We start from the raw sequence: 19,273 nt of genomic DNA, 5'->3' as shown, positions 1-19,273 counted from the left end.
ACACACACACACACACACACACACACACACAAACAAGTTTGGTGAATATACATATCTATTATTCATATACAAATTATTCTCAAAAAGGAAAACACACACACACAAACATACATACATACATATGAATCAGAGGACTTCATCTACATCGTAGGCAGGCAACAGAAAAAAAAAACCTCTGGTGTAATTATAATAATATTTATAGCCTAATAATATAATATAATATATTATAATATAATAAATTATAATAATAAAGTGTCATTTCTTCAGTGTTGTCACATGAAAAGATATAATAAAATATTTACAAAAATGTGAGGGGTGTACTCTCTTCTGTGAGATACTGTGTATATATATATATATATATATACACACACACACATATACATACACACACACACACATGCATATACACCGATCAGGCATAACATTATGACCACTTTCCTAATATTATGTTGGTCCCCCTTTTGCTGCCAAAACAGCCCTGACCCGTCGAGGCATGGACTCCACTAGACCCCTGAAGGTGTTGTGGTATCTGGCACCAAGATGTTAGCAGCAGATCCTTTAAGATCTGTAAGTTGTGAGGTGGGGCCTCAATGGATTGGACTTGTTTGACTTCCTAATATTGTGTTGGTCTCCCTTTGGCTGCCAAAACAGCCCTGACCCGTCAAGGTATGGACTCCACTAGACCCCTGAAGGTGTTGTGGTATCTGGCACCAAGATGTAGCAGATCCTTTAAGATCTGTAAGTTGTGAGGTGGGGCCTCAATGGATTGGACTTGTTTGTTCAGCACATCCTACAGATGCTCGATTGGATTGAGATCTGGGGAAAGCAGCAGATCCTTTAAGTCCTGTAAGTTGCGAGGTGGAGCCTCCATGGATTGGAGTTGTTTGTTCAGCATCCCACAGATGCTCGATTGGATTGAGATCTGGGGAATTTGGAAGCCAAGTCAACACCTCAAACTCATTGTTGTGCTCCTCAAACCATTCCTGAACCATTTTTGCTTTGTGAAAGAGGCCACAGCCACCAGGGAATACCGTTTCCATGAAAGGGTGAACATGGTCTGCAACAATGTTTAGGTAGGTGGTACGTGTCAAAGCAACTTCCACATGGATGGCAGGACCCAAGGTTTCCCAGCAGAACATTGTCCAAAGCATCACACTGCCTCTGCTGGCTTGCCTTCTTCCCATAGTGCATCCTGGTGCCATGTGTTCCCCAGGTAAAAGACTCCACATGCACCCGGCCATCCACGTGATGTAAAAGAAAACGTGATTCATCAGACCAGGCCACCTTCTTCCATCACTCTGTGGTCCAGTTCTGATGCTCATGTGCCCACTGTTGGCACTTTCGTCAAACTCGCTCAAATCCTTACGCTCACCCATTTTTCCTGGTTCTAACACATCAACTTTGAGCACAAAATGTTCACTGGCTGCCTAATATATCCCACCCACTAATAGGTGCCGTGATGAAGAGATAATCAGTGTTATTCACTTCAACTGTCAGTGGTCATAATGTTATGCCTGATCGGTGTGTAAACACAATAACAATCTGTTACCAATAGCATAACATTGATAACCACCATAGACATTGAGGTGGATCAGTCTGAATACTAAGATATGGCCAACAATAATATCCAGTGATGCGAAGTACTTGACTGTCAAATTTTACCATCTTAAATTGAAAATATAGGCTATAATTTACATAACTCATGCAATTAGCTATTGAATGTGACAAGACTAGAAACAATAACGAAGCTGTTTTTGGCATATGGAATACTTTACAATAAGTTCTAGTTATTTTACTGTTCCTCCAATTATTTAATTCATTTAAACAAAGAACCGCATTACAACAACTTCACAATGTTTTATTATTCTTTATCACAAATTATGAATGGGCTTGTAAAAGTACTCTAATATTTATATGAAGGTATGGCAAGCCAACATAAAGTCTCTTCATCTTTCTTATCAAATAAACAATAAAACACCAAATCACAGAATCGAAATAACTTGTTTTGCAAAAGCAAAACCATACAAACTTTAACTAACTATCAGGTCAAAATAGCTGGTAGTACTCTTGCATTTTTTAGAACAGAAATGTTTTCAGTAGAAGTGAACATCTGATAAGGAACTTGTATATGAACGTGTACAAGCATCAATGAACATTCAATAGGAAATATGGAAACAGGAATATGGAAATATCTGTTGAACATCAAAAGCCTGAAATGACTAGGAACCTAAGTGAATTTCAAGGGTTGTTCAACCTGTCATTTAATGACTGAAGCAATCCACCAAGTGTTTGGAGTTCCACGGTCCAGCATTGTTGGCTAAAAACTGCATACTGACTTGAGTTTTGGTCTCCTGATACAGCTCGGCAGCCATCTAGACGGAACAAAACAAATTAGCCATTAACAACAACAGACCACATAGAGCACAAAATGGCACATTTATATATATTTAACCTCAGTTTTATCTAATGAACCCAAATATGTCTTTCACATGTGTGTGGATATTATCAAAACTAAATTAAATACACATACTTTAGCACTGCGGTATGTGGTGAAGGACAAAAAGTCATGGTGGTCTGCTAGCGCTGAGACTTTTCTGAAGCAGAAGTACAACGCTCTTTTACAAAGCCTGCTGGACGATCCAGGACCACTTACAAATGGAGAACTGAGAGAGGAAAAAAAAGGAAGATCAAAATGAAAAAGTGATGAATTTATTGTAACAATTGTTGTTGTCATATTTGACAGTTATTTGATATATCAAACTAGGAGACAGCACAGTGGATTAGAATGTTTGCAAAACGAGTGGTTGAATATACAAACACAGGCAGTGATCTTGTTTGTCTAGCAGTGGCTCCGTTACAAATGAGCTCCATTTATAAATGTATGACACTGTACAAGCACTAAACCCTTGCATAAGAGAAGATCGTCATTAACTTGTTTATTTAGTATGACTGACTTGTTGATTGCATAACCAGTGGTGCTGTCCAGAATCTCAATACTGGAGTCTCCCAAACACCAGTTGACACTGAGGTCTTTACAGTGGTCTGTGTTTTCATCGGGCCCCACATGCTCTCCACTCAGGAAGAAGATGGTGGTTTGTTTGAATGGAGGAGGCAGTGCATCATTCCAGCCTGTGCCCAGACGCTTGTTAATGATTTCAGACACTTTCTCTGAGCAGTACCTGGAATCACCTAGGCAACAAGTAGAGAACATGTTAATAAATACTGTCATTCTTCTGGCAGCTTGGATTTCAAAATGACTAACAATTTCAATCAAGATCCAATTACGATATTTGGAGAATTCTGTTACCTGCCAATGCGAACAGCTTACCAAGTACAATGCTGGTAATGTAGACTGGGTTGATGAAATGACTCAGTAGCGCCCCCTGCACTCCTGTGACAGTCCAACGGGTGAGTTTGGCACTGCCAGACATGCAACAGATGCGAGCACCCCACACGCTTGGAAGCAGGAAGGCAGCAGGGATGAGAGAGCCTTTAGCGTGGCACTGCAGCTTCAGTGTGGAGTAAGCACTGCTTTGAGCCTGTCTGTGGAAAGACAAACGCCAATATCTTTTTTTCAACAACTCTTCAAGTTCTAAATACCCTTAATATACACAATAGAGAGTTTTCTAATATACACAGCAGTGAGCAGACAACATAGAGCAGGGGTCTCCAAACTCGGTCCTGGAGGGCCGGTGTCCTGCAGAGTTTAGCTCCAACTTGCCTCAACACACCTGCCTGGAAGTTTCTAGTGTACCTATTAAGACCTTGATTAGTTGGTTCAGGTGTGTTTGATTAGGGTTGGAGCTAAACTCTGCAGGACACCGGCCCTCCAGGACCAAGTTTGGTGACCCCTGACATAGAGTGTAAACAAAGTAGTTAAACTTACAAAACTATGCACTGAGCTGCTCCTTTGGGGGCTTTGTTAGTGTACAAGTGGAGGTAAATGTGTGGCTTGAGCTGAAGCAGTCGTTCGGATGGTACACTTTCCAATATGGAGCGCTTCTTCAGCTCTGGATCAGCACTGTAGAACAGCAGGAGCTGCTTGTACAAGTACCTGTGACACCAGACAGGAAAACGGACACATTCTTTTCACATTTAAATTTGCAATAGTAGTTTAATTTGCAAATAGTCTAGAAAGAGACCAACCACATCTAAATATATATTGGACACACAAAACAGCATTCATATAAAGCCAATAAAGTAAAATTTCTTCGTCTTTCTCTCTCTATACTCTTGAGTATGGAAATGCGTCTATATTCAAATGTTTTTGTACCTTTTAAGGGCTCTGCGGGCGATGACAATGGCGTGGCAGTCATGGACGACAGATCCTGTGTATGAAAGCCAACCACTGCAGCAGTTCTGACCTGATCCCAGAGCTACCACTTCATATTCCTCACAGCGCTGCCCACCTGTGTCAAGCACCTCTGACACACACATCAAATATGTATAAAATGATTTGATGATATTTTTCACCCACACACATATATAGTATACCAAGCATAATGGTTTTATACATGCACAATGCAACAAAATGTTTAAACATTTGGTTTTCTATTAAATTGAGTTGTAAATTCTGTCCATCAGCTAGGTAAAACGATCTAACAAGGCTAACATAGTTGAGGTTGTCCAAATGACAAGAATGACTATTAGAAAAAATGGATCGAAAATTACAAACTGAACATGTTTAAGAATTTATTGACTGTCTTACGGTTTCCTGTTTAAATAAGATAATGGTATGATTTCCAGGTATTATTGTAAAACATTTTTTGCAAAGAAAATTTAACTTTTTATGAGAAAAATATAAATGTATAAATGTTTATGAGAGAACAAAATAAAAAGGGCAAGTACAAATCTGACCTATTGGCCCAACAGAAAAATCTTACTTCTTCAATCCTTAACCATGCACGAAGTGTGATCTTCTTTCAAAGCACTGAGGTTGGCATTGTATCTCACACCAATGTTATTTAGTATGATGGAGATACTATTTTTATTATTATTTTGAAATAGTTTTTATTTTTATAGTTTCCATTTTTAGTATAGTAATTTCCAAGATTTAGTAATTTTGGTGTTTATTGTCATTTTTATTGTGTCAGTATAGCTTTTATTCATTTTTATTTCAGTTTTAGTTAATTCAGTACATCAAGTAATTGATACATCAACTAGCTGAAAATGAGAAATGTCACCTTTGGCAACTAGTTGAAACAAAATAAATTGTATATTTTATTTTATTTCAAGTAACAAAAATATTTTTATGGTTTTAATTTTAGTTAATAGTTTTTATTTTTATAGTTTCCATTTTTAGTATAGTAATTTCCAAGATTTAGTAATTTTGGTGTTTATTGTCATTTTTATTGTGTCAGTATAGCTTTTATTCATTTTTATTTCAGTTTTAGTTAATTCAGTACATCAAGTAATTGATACATCAACTAGCTGAAAATGAGAAATGTCACCTTTGGCAACTAGTTGAAACAAAATAAATTGTATATTTTATTTTATTTCAAGTAAGAAAAATATTTTTATGGTTTTAATTTTAGTTTTAATTTTCTAATAACGTTGTCTCACACTCACCTCTCTCCAGTACAAAAGCAGCAAAGCAGCTCTTAGTGTTGTGGTACTCAGGGCATTCTCTGAGCAGCTTGTCAAAACGCTCGGTACACAGTGCTGTTACGCGACATTTGTGCCAGTCTGTGAACGTCACTGAAAGAGCAAGAGTTTGAGACAACACTGGTAGTGAAGAAACATCTGCAACCAAACATAATGAAACATTTTTTAGAAACTCCAGTCAAACCTCCAGTTCTCTGGTCCCTCCGAAGAGAGCCATCTGTATTGTCCTCCAGTACTTCTAGGGTGGTTTCACCTCCTGTAATACTACTCAGACTCCATGCAGAAGGGGACTCTGGGCCAGAGACCAGGTCCTCCACTTGGGGTGGAGACTCCAATGACTGGTCTTCTAGGGTATGTCGTCCCGCAGCAGAGGGCTCCTCAGTGTCAACAAAGTGGCACACCTCTGGGTTGGTGAATTGACTCACTTCTCCAGTAGATGTAGAATCTTCAAACTTGTTAGGGCTGAGAGTCCTGAAACTGGCCCTGTGGATGCCAAAGCTGGGCTCCCTTTCAGCGGTAAAGCGCATCATTAGAGTGGCAGCCATTCGTGGAAGCCGCTTCCCCTCTGTATTGATACTATGATTTGCCATCATCTGCTGTAAGATTTTAAAAATGTATAGAATACTGCAGAATACAGACCTATTTGTAATAATATTAATACACGACACAAACATGTTGGTCTTTAAAAATGATTGTACTTTATGGGCCTGATAACAGAATACTAATAACAAACATTCAGATTTGCCTTCTTTACATTTATATAAAAATATACACGAAATAACATGAGCTAGAGTGTAGGTAATGGAATAATAAACTGACACTGTATTAGCTTTAACTGCACTCCATTACAAATGTGCTTGCTAAGCGTACATACATTTGAAATGAAATTCCTCGTCGTGTTGCAGAAGTGACAAACACTGTCAAAAAGGGAGACAACTAGATGCCTTATATATGAAAATAAATTAAAATATCAATAATAATAACAATAACAATAATAAAATTAATTAATTAAAATAAAAAATACCCCCCCCACACACACAAAATGTAAAAATGTGCACATGATATCAAGACCCTTCAAAAAAAAAAAAAGTTGGTCACAAAAGTTAATGGATCAACTCTGATATTAAGCACAAGTGAATAATCATATTAAATCCTTATTATATATGGAACCTCTGTAGAAATTAAAGTCTGTAAAGTTAAGGAACTGTTTTGCAACGATGTGTATGCAAATATAAAAGTTAAGATCTTTCCATAGCATTTACATGCATTTGACCAGCAGGTGTCACCAGCGGACAGTGTATTTCAGTAATTATGTGATTTGTGATTTTTTTTTAAAAATTTTTATTTTTTATGTGATTTGTGATTTGTAGCGCTTATTTCATAGCAGATAGTCTTTGATTTGGCAGCAGCTCTAATCAGTCGCACAAATTACAAACCTTCTGTGGATTTTTTAAATTACAATTATATGCATTTGATTATAAAAAGTAGTAAGAGAAAACATTTTCACACTATATAATAACCAACATTTTAACTGGTTATGTATATGGAACTTTCCCAATAATAATAATAATAGTTAAGTATATAACGTGCATTTTGTCACTTTTGTGATCTCACTTTATGATTTATGAGGTGAAATTCTCTACATAGATTACCAAACCTTACAGTCACAAGAATTACCCTGACCCTCCTCCATGACAATAACACATCCCGCCTGTAATGAAGTCAATCATTCATTGGCCGACTTTACTTGTCAATCAACATTGCAACAACAGGAAAACAGTTTGCTTTTTCGATGGGATTGGTCGACAGCATTGCGTTCCCGCCCACTCATCCAATCACTGCGCTTCGTGAATGAAACGTCTTGGCGGTGGCGCGAGTTTTATATTCATTGCGCTTTGTTGGCGGGAGATAGAGCTCTATCTATCGGAGTTTAACTAATTTACTTTTTTTTTGTGTATTTGTTCTGGTGGAGAGTGTCAACCTAAAGGCGTTTCAATGGAGGACTTTGGTGTTTATGCCATATTTGGAGTAGATGAACCACCACAGCAGATTTTGAGGTAAAATTCACTGAGATACAAACATGATTGGAAATGCGTTGTATGCATTTGGCTGTCTATTTAATATTATTTTAATGCAACGTATGCTGTGCACTCTTACAATGACTCAGGTAGTTTAATGCACGAAATATATTCAGATAGCTTCATATGTTTTAATATTTTTAAGCAGTCTTGATAGTGCAATACAGACTTTCTGTCTCCCGCCTCGTGAAGTTCTTGCGACTGTGCACACAGTATCAACAGTACTGTAACTTATCTATTTGTCTCGGTAACTATATGTGAGTGACCATGGACCACAAAACCAGTCATAAGGGTCAATTTTTCGAAATTGAGATTTATACAAAGCTGAAATAAATAAGCTTTCCATTGATGTTTGGTTTGTTAGGATAGGACAATATTTGGCCGAGATTCAACTATTTGAAAATCTGGAATCTGAGGGTGCAAAAAAAAATCAAAATATTGAGAAAATCTCCTTTAAAGTTGTCCAAATGAAGTTCTTAGCAATGCATATTATTAATAAAAAATGAAGTTTTGATATATTTACGGTAGGAAATTTACTAAATATCTTGATGGATCATGATCTTTACTTAATATCCTAATGATTTTTGGCATTAAAAAAATCAATAATTTTGACCCAGACAATGTTTTTTTGGCTATTGCTACAAATATACCCCAGTGACTTAATACTGGTTTTGTGGTCCAGGGTCACATATGTTAAACCTGTGTTCTATGTATGAGGGGATTGTATTCTTCATCATGTATTTCCCACAACAGGCGTGATGGCTGGCAGAGCTCGATTGAGATCCAGCCTAGTGTCCAGCTGATGGTTCTCTTCACCAGAGGAGACTGGGGAAAGCGAGATTCAGTCTCTGTGGAACTTGCTGATGAGAGAAACATACCCATTAATATGGGAAAACTAACACCATTCAATAAGTAAGTTTACTGTTTACGTTAAATCAGTTCACTATGATTTAATCGTAACCTTGAATCCCTTACTAAACATTTCTCTTCTCAGATGTCTGTCATGGGAATCTGGTGAGGATGGTGTCTGGTCCAGTGGAGCAACCTTAAATGTAAAACTCATTGGGGTAAGAGACCGTACAAGCTCAGTCTCATTTTGTGTTACACAACAAATCCCACATGAAATCTGGAGACTTTTTATGATATTTTCTGTGCTGATTTTAAAGTCGACATGAAATGGAAATTCATCCGTTTTTAAAAGCCTAAAGCATGTTGTTGATCTATTTGGGAACAATTCATCCATGTCATAACTTGATCTTCTGGTGAACATGCCAGATTTCTTTCTGGTGATGTATGCCAGTCTTCTTCAGTCATTTAGGCCGCTTAAATCCCACTCCTTTCTTACAGTCGACCTCATGCTCGCATTCAGATCTGCCAGTCAGTCAATAAACATTCAATGGATAGAACCAAGTCCTCGTCAATCATCCATTTCACTTGGATGTATGTCACAAAATGGAAGATCTGTCACTATTTCCATTTCATCGCGACTTTAAGGGAAAATTTCCAGTCAAAGATGCTACAATCTTTGCTGAAAGCCTAATCAAGTTATCCATGATGTATAAGAAATAAAATGTATTTCATTCTGTGTGAAGTCTTTGGACCTATGCATACAGTAACTGACCCATGATCCTGTTTTCCAAAGTGTACTACAGAGTTTTTGGATCCGGGGCTGACTCTTTCACAGATGGAATGCACTCCAGAGGTGAGTTGAACCTGCCCGAGTTGGATTCACTGTGTATTTGCCTGTACTTACCTGCAATGTCTTCTCTCAATTCAATGTTTCCAGTGCAACCCCACCACAGTACCTGCATTAAGAGATTGTCCAGGCAAGAGAAAGCGGTCTCAGGGAGAGGAGGAGGAAGAAGAAATGAATGAAGGTAGAGGCAAGGAGAACATCTGTCCTAATGCCTCTGAAAAGGTGACACCTCAAAGACGGAGCAAGAACGATCATCGTGGAGGTCAGACACGTCTGTTCTCGCAACAAGAGCAACAGACTGCAGCTTCCAGTTCTCAGAGCCACAAAGCTAAAGGCAAGCAGGCCAAAACCCCCTCACAGACTGGTGAGTGAATGTTCTCATTTCTTACATGTGTGGAGCATATGAATTATGTGATATGGTAGTTATTGTATGTTTAACACTGTGACTTTTTCAGCTCCACTGGACAAGCCGTCAGGTCGCTGGGGTCAAACTCTCTGTCCCATTGATCCTCAGACAGCCATTTTGATTGGAGGACAAGGTGCCAGAATGCAGTTCTGCAAAGACCCCATTTGGAAACTGTGCACAGGTAAGCATTTCACATTATGTTTCGGTCTCATCGTGTCAGTAGATTTGGGATGCAGCGATTATAGATTTTGTTGGTACGATTAGAGTCTGAGGAATAATCACGGTTTCACAATTACCACGATTATTATGCATTCATTAATTTCACAACACTACTAATGTATAAAATCACATGAACACTCTTCAGATTTTAAAGTGTTATTTATTGCTGCCTTTTGAAACAGAAATAACACAGTAACCAAATAACACAGCACAAAATAATAATAAAGGCAAACAAAAGTCCATCTCTCCCTTTGGAATTTGTGCATTCTTTCTACATTTCTTTTGTACCTGAAGTAGAGAACTTGGAAACATGGTGAAAAAAAATATCTTGTTGGTTTTTGACTTAAACATAAATAATACTATAACGGGGATAATAAGTCACAATCTTAATGAAGTATTATTATTAATATAAGACTAATATTACCTTTATTTATCCCTCAGGGGAAACTGGTACTAATGATAGGAATTAACTGAACTGTTATTGTCATCAATACGTATTCATTTTAATAATCTTTTTAATAATTCATCTAATTTTACATGTGGCTTTTGTTCATTAAAATAATTTAATACACAGCTAGCCGTGCATTATCCCTTACATTAATATGCTCCTTTAGCAGCAACTTTTTTTATGGAAATATTTCAATAGGGCCTTTCGCACCGCTTTAGTTCCAGAACTAAATGTACAGTACTAAAGTACTGGGACGATTTTGCGCGAACTATTTCCCAGTACCATTTAAAGGGTTGCATTCGCACCGAGAGTGTGTACTAAGTGACGTAAGCCGGTCGACAGTGTCGTCATTTGTGCGCGGCGTTCAACAACAGAAACAAAGAACAACATTAACAACAGGAGGACGCTGTGATCGGAGCTGTGTGTTTGTTGTGTCTCGCGGGTTTCACAATAATGGACATGGAAAGTCGACGTATACGTAAAGCGATTGAAAGAACGGAAAGGAGGACTAAGAATCTCCAACGACGAGGGCGTTTTCGTACGCGTTTGGCCAATCATTGTCTACTTACGTCACGATTAGTACCAGTTGTGCTGGTTAGACCCTGCTCCGGAGTAGGAGTTAATTTGGTTCTCGAAAAAGGCAGTCCGGTACTAAAATCGCACCCAGTTCCGGCGGTGCGAAAACGCCAAAAAGTGGGTAGTTCCACAATTAGTTCTGGTACTATGAAAAGGTTCCTGCGGTGCGAAAGGCCCTAATGACGCCCTGGTCATTCTTGGTGTACCCAAAATGCTCCCACATTATCGACTACAGGCATTTTTTTGGTGGAAATGAAGCTTCGCTGTTTGGTCCTCTGTCATAGTTAATCTAGTGTGTGTTGTAGCCTCTGTGTCTCTGATAAGCACAGCACTTTAAGCCGGTGTAACTTTGTTTTCGTTTTGCGCAAGTTGCAACAGTTCCGTTCCGCGCAACAGAAACTCTCGGTGTAGCGGAGCCTCTACAGTTAATTAACTGTGACATTTTAAAGTGTGGTTAATAGTGAAATTGGTTAATCACTGCAACCCTTCCTACAATAGATTGTAATATATTATTATATGTTTTTATTTGGTAGATGTAACTCTGCTCTTAATGTTTTTCAGAGGATCTTTCTTGGGTACCTGCTGAAACCCTTGCAAAAGGACCCACCCCTGAGGCCCGCATTGGTCACACAGCGACCTATGACCCAGAGTCCAAGCGTATTTTTGTATTTGGCGGCTCGAAGCATAAGAAATGGTTTAATGATGTTCACATCCTAGACACACAAACCTGGCGTTGGACTTTGGTTGAGGTTAGTCTGCAGTTGATTCTAAGATTAACAACAAAAACCTTTAAAACACTCAGAACTATACAGTATTGCTGTAACAGATGACTAGGCACAAAAGATTTGTTTTTGTGTTACAGATATCATCTTGTTGTAGTCCATAGTAAATCCAGGTCTAATAGTTTTAGCTAGTAGATATTGAATATACTAAAAAGCTCATTTGAATTTCATTTACCCTTTTAGGCGCAGGGAAAAGTGCCTCCTCTGGCCTACCACAGCTGCAGCATGTTCCGAGGAGAGCTCTTTGTGTTTGGAGGAGTGTTTCCTCGCCCACACCCAGAACCAGACGGCTGCAGTGACTCCATCTACATCTTTAACCCTGAAATGGCCATCTGGTATCAACCTATTGTCAATGGAGAGAAGCCCGCGCCACGCTCTGGGTAGGACAACTCATGTCTTTTTATTCAAAGTTGCATGATTTCATTAATTGCATGACTGATAGTGATTCTTCAAAACTGTTTTCAGCTGTACATGTGGCAGATGAGTATTTTCTTTTTGATTTGTTTGTGCAGGCACTCAGCATGTGTGATGCAGGGGAGGATCTTTGTGTTTGGCGGATGGGACACCCCTGTGTGCTTCAATGACATGTTCATGCTAGACCTCGGTAAATACTGCAAGAATTGTCACACTTTTCAAAACTTATTTGATTTTTAATTCAGTTAGTTTCTTATTGGGGAAAATAAGCAATAACATAATGTTTAAACAGCCACTAGAAGGACATGTTGAGGAAGTCTGTTAGAATGACATTTATGACATCTTTTTTGTTGTCCTGTTTGAAACTGTTATACTTCCATAGATCTTTCTAGATTTTTCTGCATATTTAATATCTGGTATGACTCATACTGTTTTCACACATTAATTACTGAAGGTGCTCTTTTAAAAAGCTTAAAATATCACGTTGTCACAACCTATTTCAGGCTTGATGGAGTTTTCTGCAGTGAAGACAAGTGGAACAGCCCCTTCTCCCAGAAGGTATTTAAAATGTGACACAATTCATTCTTGGAGTAAATAAAGACTAAGAACAGTTTATGTTCTTTAAAAACATGCTCTCTACTGCAAATTAAATGTTTAATTGAAATTCAATCCTTTGTCTTATAATGGTCACATGATTGGGCCTATCTTGATCAGCCTAGATGTATTGAGTATTTGACCTCTGACCCTTACTTTATCACAGCTGGCATGGCTGTGCAGTTCTTTCAGACTGCAGCTTCCTGATCTATGGGGGCTACAATGGAAACAACGCACTGAGTGATGCATTCATCTTCAACACAGGTGAGACTAAGGTTTTATGCCCCAGTTCTGTTGCCAGTACACTACTGTTCAAAAGTCTGGGGTCGGTAAGATTTTTATGCAGTTGAAAGTATCTTATACACAAGTTGCATTCATTTGATCAAAAATACAGTAAAACAGAAATATTGTAAAATATTAGAATTTACAATGAGTTTGTCTGTTTTAATATTTTGAAATGAATTTATTCCATTTTTTGCAGCCATTACTGTAGTCTTCAGTGTCACATGATCCTTCAGAAATCATTCTAATATGCTGATCTGGTGGAAACTATTAATTTTTTTAAAATCAAGATTGATAAATAGAAAGTTAACAGCATTTATTCAAAAATACAATATTTTATAACATTGTAAATGTCTTCATTGACATGTAAATGCCTTGAATAAAATGTTCTTCTTGTAAAAAGTCTTACTGACCCCATACTTTGATGCTGTCATGCCATAAATGCTGTTGACAGATTTTAAGATTGTATTTAAACTGGAATAAATAACAATAATAATCTGTTAATATATATATATATATATATTTATATATATATTTTTTTTCTTCAGACACTAGTTGCTGGTCATCTCTGATGCTTCCCCAGCTCAACTCTGTACCCCGAGCTGGACATTCCATCATTACCATGCCCACCACATGCAAACAGGTAAAAATATTCAAATTCAAATAATGAAGTTCAGCAAGTGGCTTCAGTTCATTATTCATAATAATTGTCTTTGTTTTACAGGGTTCTATGAATGAGCAAGAGGAACTTCCAGAGTCAGCCCCACAAACACTTCTGGTTTTTGGTGGAGGTGACAACGAAGGGAGCTTCTTCTCTGACCTTTTCACTATGCCAGTAGAGGAGCTAAGAGACTAAACACTTGCATCAGGATTTGGTTTTACATGCATTTTTTTATTAGTTTTATGTTGTGGTGTTTCAGATTTAGTTTTGTGTGTGTGTGTGTGTGGATTGATGCTTGTTTATTTAAAGAGGTCTATTACACTTTCACTCAGGTATTTGCATTATGTCATCATTTATTAGCATTCATTTATGCACAGATCTTTCAAAGTAACTCTCCATGATGTTATGGAGGATGTGCTAAGCATTTGTGATACAAGCCTATGGGATCAGATTCCCGTCTAAAGTATAAAAACGCAAGTAAAGATGTATTGAACAAGACTTAAAAATGAAAGCAAAGTTTTCAGTATAGCAAACAAATCAGAAAAATTGATAACGCATTAAAAAAAAAAAATAAGCACGAATCAAAACTTTAAACACATTTAAAATCATATTGCAAAAAACTGAAATATTAATGCAAAATTATCCGAATTGCACACAAAATCATGTTTTCCTTGGTTATATTTCTCTGTTTTTGTGCTTTCAGACATTTTCTGCACATTTTTATTTTTTGTATGCTTATGCAGTTTTTTCCCTTCGCTCTTGTTTTTAAATTTTGTTTTTACGCTTGTAATTTTTTTTAAATCCGTGACTGCAATAATTTAGACGGGAATCTGATCCCATACAAGCCCAATATTATAAATCATTACGAGCAGAATGTTTCCTAAAGAACATGAGGAGTTCATCAAACTATTATTGTTTTAACTATAGTTAATAGTTAATCATCAAACAATTATTGACTACAGTCCATAGTAACCATGATTGCCAAATTCAAGGAAGTCCATATGTGTTGTGTGCTATATTGCATGTATTCTAAAGCCATGAAATATGTTTTTTTGTGACAAACAGACCTAAAAAAATCTCCACGGTAGCTTTTTAGTTTATCAGATTTTTTTTAGCATCATGACACTAATCCTGATTTAAGAACTTTGATGGAGGGGAAGTTGGTGTGTTTTTTTTTTTGTGAATACCTAGGATGTCATTTTGTTTCTCCCAAAAAGCTTTTGTATGACTTTATAAAACACTAAATGTAGTGCACAAGTGCTTTTAAAATTCTCCTTTTATGCTCCACAAAAATTAACAGTATTTGTTTATGGATTTACATAAGGGTGAGTAAACAATGACAGGTTTTTAATTTTGGGTTGAATGATTCTTTTGTCTGCAAAGATGGAGAGTCATTTTGTGATTCACACATCCCTTAGGAACTCAGATTTGATCTATGAAAGCTTTGTGGTGTCTGTTTTGTATATACATGCCTAGTTTTAGACTTAAGATTTTTTTTGTTTGATTTTAAATGGATGTAAATTAAAAATGTTAGCTGTATACTGTAATACTGTTGCAGCAAACCTGTTCAAAATTAAACGTTCTTTGAAAATTCAAATGCCTCTTTTCTTTAGTTACTTGAACACTTCCCATTCAATCACACAGCAGCCAGCAGGTCAGGCACACAGATGCTGTTTCCTGTGTCCAGGCATCTGCTCAATTTCAAAATCTCCACGGTAACAACGACCGCATGATGTCACCCCAAGTCTACAGTCGCCGTTACGGCCGCGAATACCGCAGTATGCGAGCACCGTCTGACGCCTAGAGTATCCGCGCACGGATCCGTCGCCGCCCCTCCCCGTTCAGCCCCCTCCGCTCGCTCCGGAGATCGGCCATGTTGCCTCTCGCGCTTGTTCCGGTATCAGACACGAGCGTTTGAGCAGCTCGGCCGCAGTACGACATCGATCCGCCTCCACTGAAACCCGTTTCACCACAGCCCCGAAGCCAATCATGGATTTTACTACCTGACTGGATGTTTGTCTTTGGACGCGAGCCCTCAGACGTTTCCTTTCATTCAAGAACCGTTTGTCACCGGGATCCAGTGAGTGGTGGAAGACGGTTTCTTGGATCATGAGGGTTTTTCGGGATTGATAATTTTTTTGAAGCCCAGCTTACGTTTGCTAGTCCTTCATTATTAGCCCCCATGGTTGTTTTTCTTCACAACCGTGTTTAGACAAGCGACGCTTGTTTTCGTTTATCTCAAACTGGCGGTTGAGGTATTTTCACCTTTTGTTGACACTTGTTTTTGAAGGTCGGTAAAATTTTGATTTTTGGTTGGCCTAACACTTAGTATCGCTCGCAGAGAGACCCTTTTCCTTTTCGTGTGCTCATTCCCCATGACTGTCATTTTCAGACCTGGGAGGATATGAATTGTTTTTAAACTCTCGCTTATTCGGTTGGGAAGCAAATATAAGTTGTAAGTGAGCTCCATCTCCCCGAGAAGACTTAAAACCCTTCATAAATCCTCCTCAAGGACCTGTTCTTTATTTTCAACTGGAGACTTCTAAACAAGTTTTTTATCTCCACATATGGACTGATGTTGGGCTTCAACTTGTTGATCTCTGTCTGCGTGGCTAGTTCAGGCTAGCTAGCAACACTGATTATTTCTGTCAGAACAGACGAATAGCCTCTAACGACAAACTTATAAATGCTTGTCAACCACTGAAAACTATTTTCCATTTATATTTCCCCCTTTGGCCCTGTTTTTGAGAATCCCTGGGCGAAAATGTCAACCCGGCCGCAAGGAGCAGGTGTTATTGAGAATTCATCCAGCCAGGTGAGAAATATATCTTCACACTGACCGCACTGAAACTAATACGTATGAATGTGTGTTTTTATTGTTGGGAATGACGTCATGCTTGCTTTTCTGTTGAACTTTATTTCCCTCAAGCTTGTTAGACTAAAAGACAGGTGACTGGAAGAAAAAAGAAAAAAAAAAGTTAGTTCAGGAAGAGTTTCAAGGCTACTTTCATGTTCCTCACTGTAGATGTTGTAAATCTAGTGTCTTTTATGGCTGATTTAACCTTTACTGTAAGTCATTTTGTTCAGTGGATAAACTGAAAATCCTATATGCCTCATACTAATAATCAGTGTCCTTTGGTAAATCAGTAACAGTGGGTCTGCCAGTGCTGATGAAGTTAACAAGCAGTTTAGACCCATCTGCAGCAGTGGTTCTCAACTAAAGGGCCAGGGTCCACTGGGGAGCCTCAAGCAAACATCCAAGGGGGCCTCAAGATGATTTAAATGTTTTATAAAATAAGCTCTAAAATATCAAGATATTTCTTATTGTAATTCACCCCTAAACGTCTACAGTTCAACAATTGAATTATTTTGAGTTTACATATTATTTTAGTTACTTATTTTAATATGTGGACACTGCTAATATCTATAAAAAAAAAAAAACATACTTCCAAAGGCCAAAAATTACTTAATATGATTTGAAATAAAACAAAAGCTTTAAAAAATCAGCTAAAACCTTTAAACAGCCAAGATATTTCTTATTTTAATTCACCCCTTAACTTCTGGAATTCAACAATTTATTTATTTTAATTTTAATTATAATTGTTCTTATTTTAATCTGTGGACACTTATAATTTCTGTAAATTAATAAAGCAAACTGACTTTTAAAATAAAACATGATGACTTTTAAAACAAAACATGCTTTAATAAGCTAAACTAAAAATGTATTTTAAATCACCCCCAAACTTCTGGAACTCAAAAACAGCCAAGATATTTCTTATTTTAATTCACCCCTTAACTTCTGGAATTCAACAATTTATTTATTTTAATTTTAATTATAATTGTTCTTATTTTAATCTGTGGACACTTATAATTTCTGTAAATTAATAAAGCAAACGGACTTTTAAAATAAAACATGATGACGTTTAAAACAAAACATGCTTTAATAAGCTAAACTAAAAATGTATTTTAAATCACCCCCAAACTTCTGGAACTCAAATTAATTATTTAAATTTTAATTATAATTATTTAAGTTACTTTTTTTAATATGTGGACACTGATGATTTCTATAAATAAATAAAAAAACAGACTTCCAGTGAGGCCTCAAGATGACTTAAATGACTTTATTTAAAATAAAACAAAACAAGCTTTAAAATAAATTTTTATTTTAAATTACCCCCAAGCGTATGGAATTCAATAGTTTATTTTATTTATTATTATTATTATTCTTTTAGTTACTTATTTTAATCTATGGGCACTTCTAATTTCTGTAAATTAAAAAAAAAAAAAAGAGGGACAGGAATTCAAATGTTCAAACCGGTTGAGAACCACTAGTCTATAGGGGAAATCAGTCAACAGTTAGTACGTTTAATTTGGACCACAGGCAGTGAGAATACCCAGCCTTGCCCCTCTCAATGTGATAAGGCACAGATTGCGGTGCGAGTGCCAGAGGATGGAAAATTGAGCCATCCAGAGTGAGGAGGAGGAAGAGGACAGATTCAGTGCTCATTAATAACTCATGCCAGTGTGACTAATGCTGACTGAGCTTCATACAATACAGGCAGCACAAACATGTGTGTTTTCCGTTAAGTGGCTTAATGAAAAGCGAAGGACTTTATATCCTTGTTCAGATCTCCGGATGCCCTCTCCGAGATCTCTAACCTCTTCTTCAGAGCGTGTCTGTTTTAGCAGAGGAAGAGTGTGAGGTGTGAATCATTGGTGCTAATCATACTAGTGAGGTCGTGGGTGAGTTTCAGCCTGCTATGTAGGAGGAGAGATATGAAAATGTGTTATTATTTTGCATTATTCTCCATTGAGGTGGTTCAGGCACAGGGAAGGATGCTTTGCATAAAAAAGATCGGCCTCGGAACAGTGTGTTTATATTTATGACTTTATATTTATGACCAGGCTTTGCATCTTTGGGACTTTTATCTGTCACTCACTCTGCTGTTTCATCATTTTAATATACATGGATCACACAAACATTTTTTTTTTTTTTCGTAGACTTACTAGAACTTTTCATAGACCTTCATGTTCAGCCTGAATTGAGGCCTGTTCGGCCTGTGACTCTGTTCTCCAGCTTTATGGCATCTGAAAAGCACACCACCCCAATAAGTGTTAACACAGGGTTTCCTTGTCCTCAGTAACTCAGTGTGTCACCTTGCTGATACTGTGACCTGACACCACAGGCTTGTGTTACAGATCCCTGAAATCCCAGACCCCACTAACACAGATTTAGAGAGAGGTCCTTCTAGTGCTGGGCGGTATACCGGTTCATACCGAATACCGGTGTTTATTTTTGTTATGATATTAATTTTTAAAATACCGCAATACCGGTAGGCTTGCCGCGATAGATGGTGTTGACGATGATACCGGTGTTAAGCCGCAACACCGGTTACGTAACTTGCCCACCGCGTCACCGACCCCCACCGTCGTTTTGATTTTGTATAGTAATAAAAATCATTTAGTTCAGTAAAAGAACAGACACTACAATTAAAAACTGAACGCGGCTGCTC

General features: G+C 37.6%; 3 protein-coding genes across 8 annotated transcripts in view; 2 read left to right on the top strand and 1 right to left on the bottom strand.

Moving 5' to 3' along the window:
• Positions 1–1,876: 1,876 nt before the first annotated feature.
• Positions 1,877–6,544, bottom strand: LOC107749835 (adenosine deaminase domain-containing protein 2-like). Of its 3 annotated transcripts, none has more exons than XM_016565020.1 (9): positions 6,479–6,544; positions 5,789–6,200; positions 5,569–5,697; positions 4,274–4,424; positions 3,887–4,054; positions 3,308–3,543; positions 2,955–3,189; positions 2,531–2,663; positions 1,877–2,372 (listed from the first exon to the last, which is right to left on the bottom strand). In XM_016565020.1, exons 2-9 carry the CDS (start codon positions 6,195–6,197, stop codon positions 2,262–2,264), a joined length of 1,572 nt encoding a protein of 523 aa, XP_016420506.1. In that variant the 5' UTR covers positions 6,198–6,200; positions 6,479–6,544; the 3' UTR covers positions 1,877–2,261. The 3 variants fall into 3 exon arrangements, with proteins under 3 accessions (XP_016420506.1, XP_016420507.1, XP_016420508.1); XM_016565021.1 differs by having other exon boundaries at positions 5,789–6,197; XM_016565022.1 differs by having other exon boundaries at positions 1,878–2,372; positions 3,329–3,543.
• A 934-nt stretch (positions 6,545–7,478) lies between these two features.
• On the top strand, positions 7,479–14,311 carry LOC107749834 (rab9 effector protein with kelch motifs-like). Its single transcript, XM_016565019.1, has 13 exons — positions 7,479–7,661; positions 8,436–8,594; positions 8,677–8,749; positions 9,325–9,384; positions 9,469–9,742; positions 9,834–9,965; positions 11,589–11,776; positions 11,993–12,189; positions 12,322–12,413; positions 12,727–12,781; positions 12,984–13,081; positions 13,648–13,742; positions 13,824–14,311. The coding sequence occupies exons 1-13, from the start codon at positions 7,600–7,602 to the stop codon at positions 13,953–13,955; spliced, it is 1,617 nt and encodes a 538-aa protein (XP_016420505.1). The 5' UTR covers positions 7,479–7,599; the 3' UTR covers positions 13,956–14,311.
• A 1,227-nt stretch (positions 14,312–15,538) lies between these two features.
• The window catches only part of LOC107749812 (serine/threonine-protein kinase MARK2-like), a 61,198-nt gene continuing 57,463 nt past the window's right edge, over positions 15,539–19,273 (top strand). For 2 of the 4 annotated variants that reach the window (XM_016564996.1, XM_016564999.1), the window contains exon 1: positions 15,546–16,575. In XM_016564996.1, the coding sequence (XP_016420482.1) occupies positions 16,525–16,575 (51 nt within the window). In that variant the 5' untranslated portion in view covers positions 15,546–16,524. Of the gene's footprint in view, positions 16,576–19,273 lie in introns of all 4 variants that reach the window. The other 2 variants (XM_016564997.1, XM_016564995.1) reach the window with 2 other exon arrangements.

Source organism: Sinocyclocheilus rhinocerous, unplaced genomic scaffold (genome assembly GCF_001515625.1).
Source record: "Sinocyclocheilus rhinocerous isolate Xijiao unplaced genomic scaffold, SAMN03320098_v1.1 scaffold1131, whole genome shotgun sequence".
In the NCBI taxonomy this organism is placed as follows: Eukaryota; Metazoa; Chordata; class Actinopteri; order Cypriniformes; family Cyprinidae; genus Sinocyclocheilus; species Sinocyclocheilus rhinocerous.
This window is presented reverse-complemented; position numbering and strand designations above follow the sequence as displayed.

Coding starts and splice junctions, on each gene's coding strand:
- LOC107749835 (XM_016565020.1), bottom strand. CDS start 6,197: ATGATGGCAAATCATAGTATCAATACAGAGGGGAAGCGGCTTCCACGA. Junction 5,698..5,788: donor GAGGGACCAGAGAACTGGAG/GTTTGACTGGAG, acceptor TTGCTCTTTCAG/TGACGTTCACAGACTGGCAC. Junction 4,055..4,273: donor GCCCGCAGAGCCCTTAAAAG/GTACAAAAACAT, acceptor CTGGTGTCACAG/GTACTTGTACAAGCAGCTCC.
- LOC107749834 (XM_016565019.1), top strand. CDS start 7,600: ATGGAGGACTTTGGTGTTTATGCCATATTTGGAGTAGATGAACCACCA. Junction 7,662..8,435: donor CCACCACAGCAGATTTTGAG/GTAAAATTCACT, acceptor TTCCCACAACAG/GCGTGATGGCTGGCAGAGCT. Junction 12,190..12,321: donor AAGCCCGCGCCACGCTCTGG/GTAGGACAACTC, acceptor TTGTTTGTGCAG/GCACTCAGCATGTGTGATGC.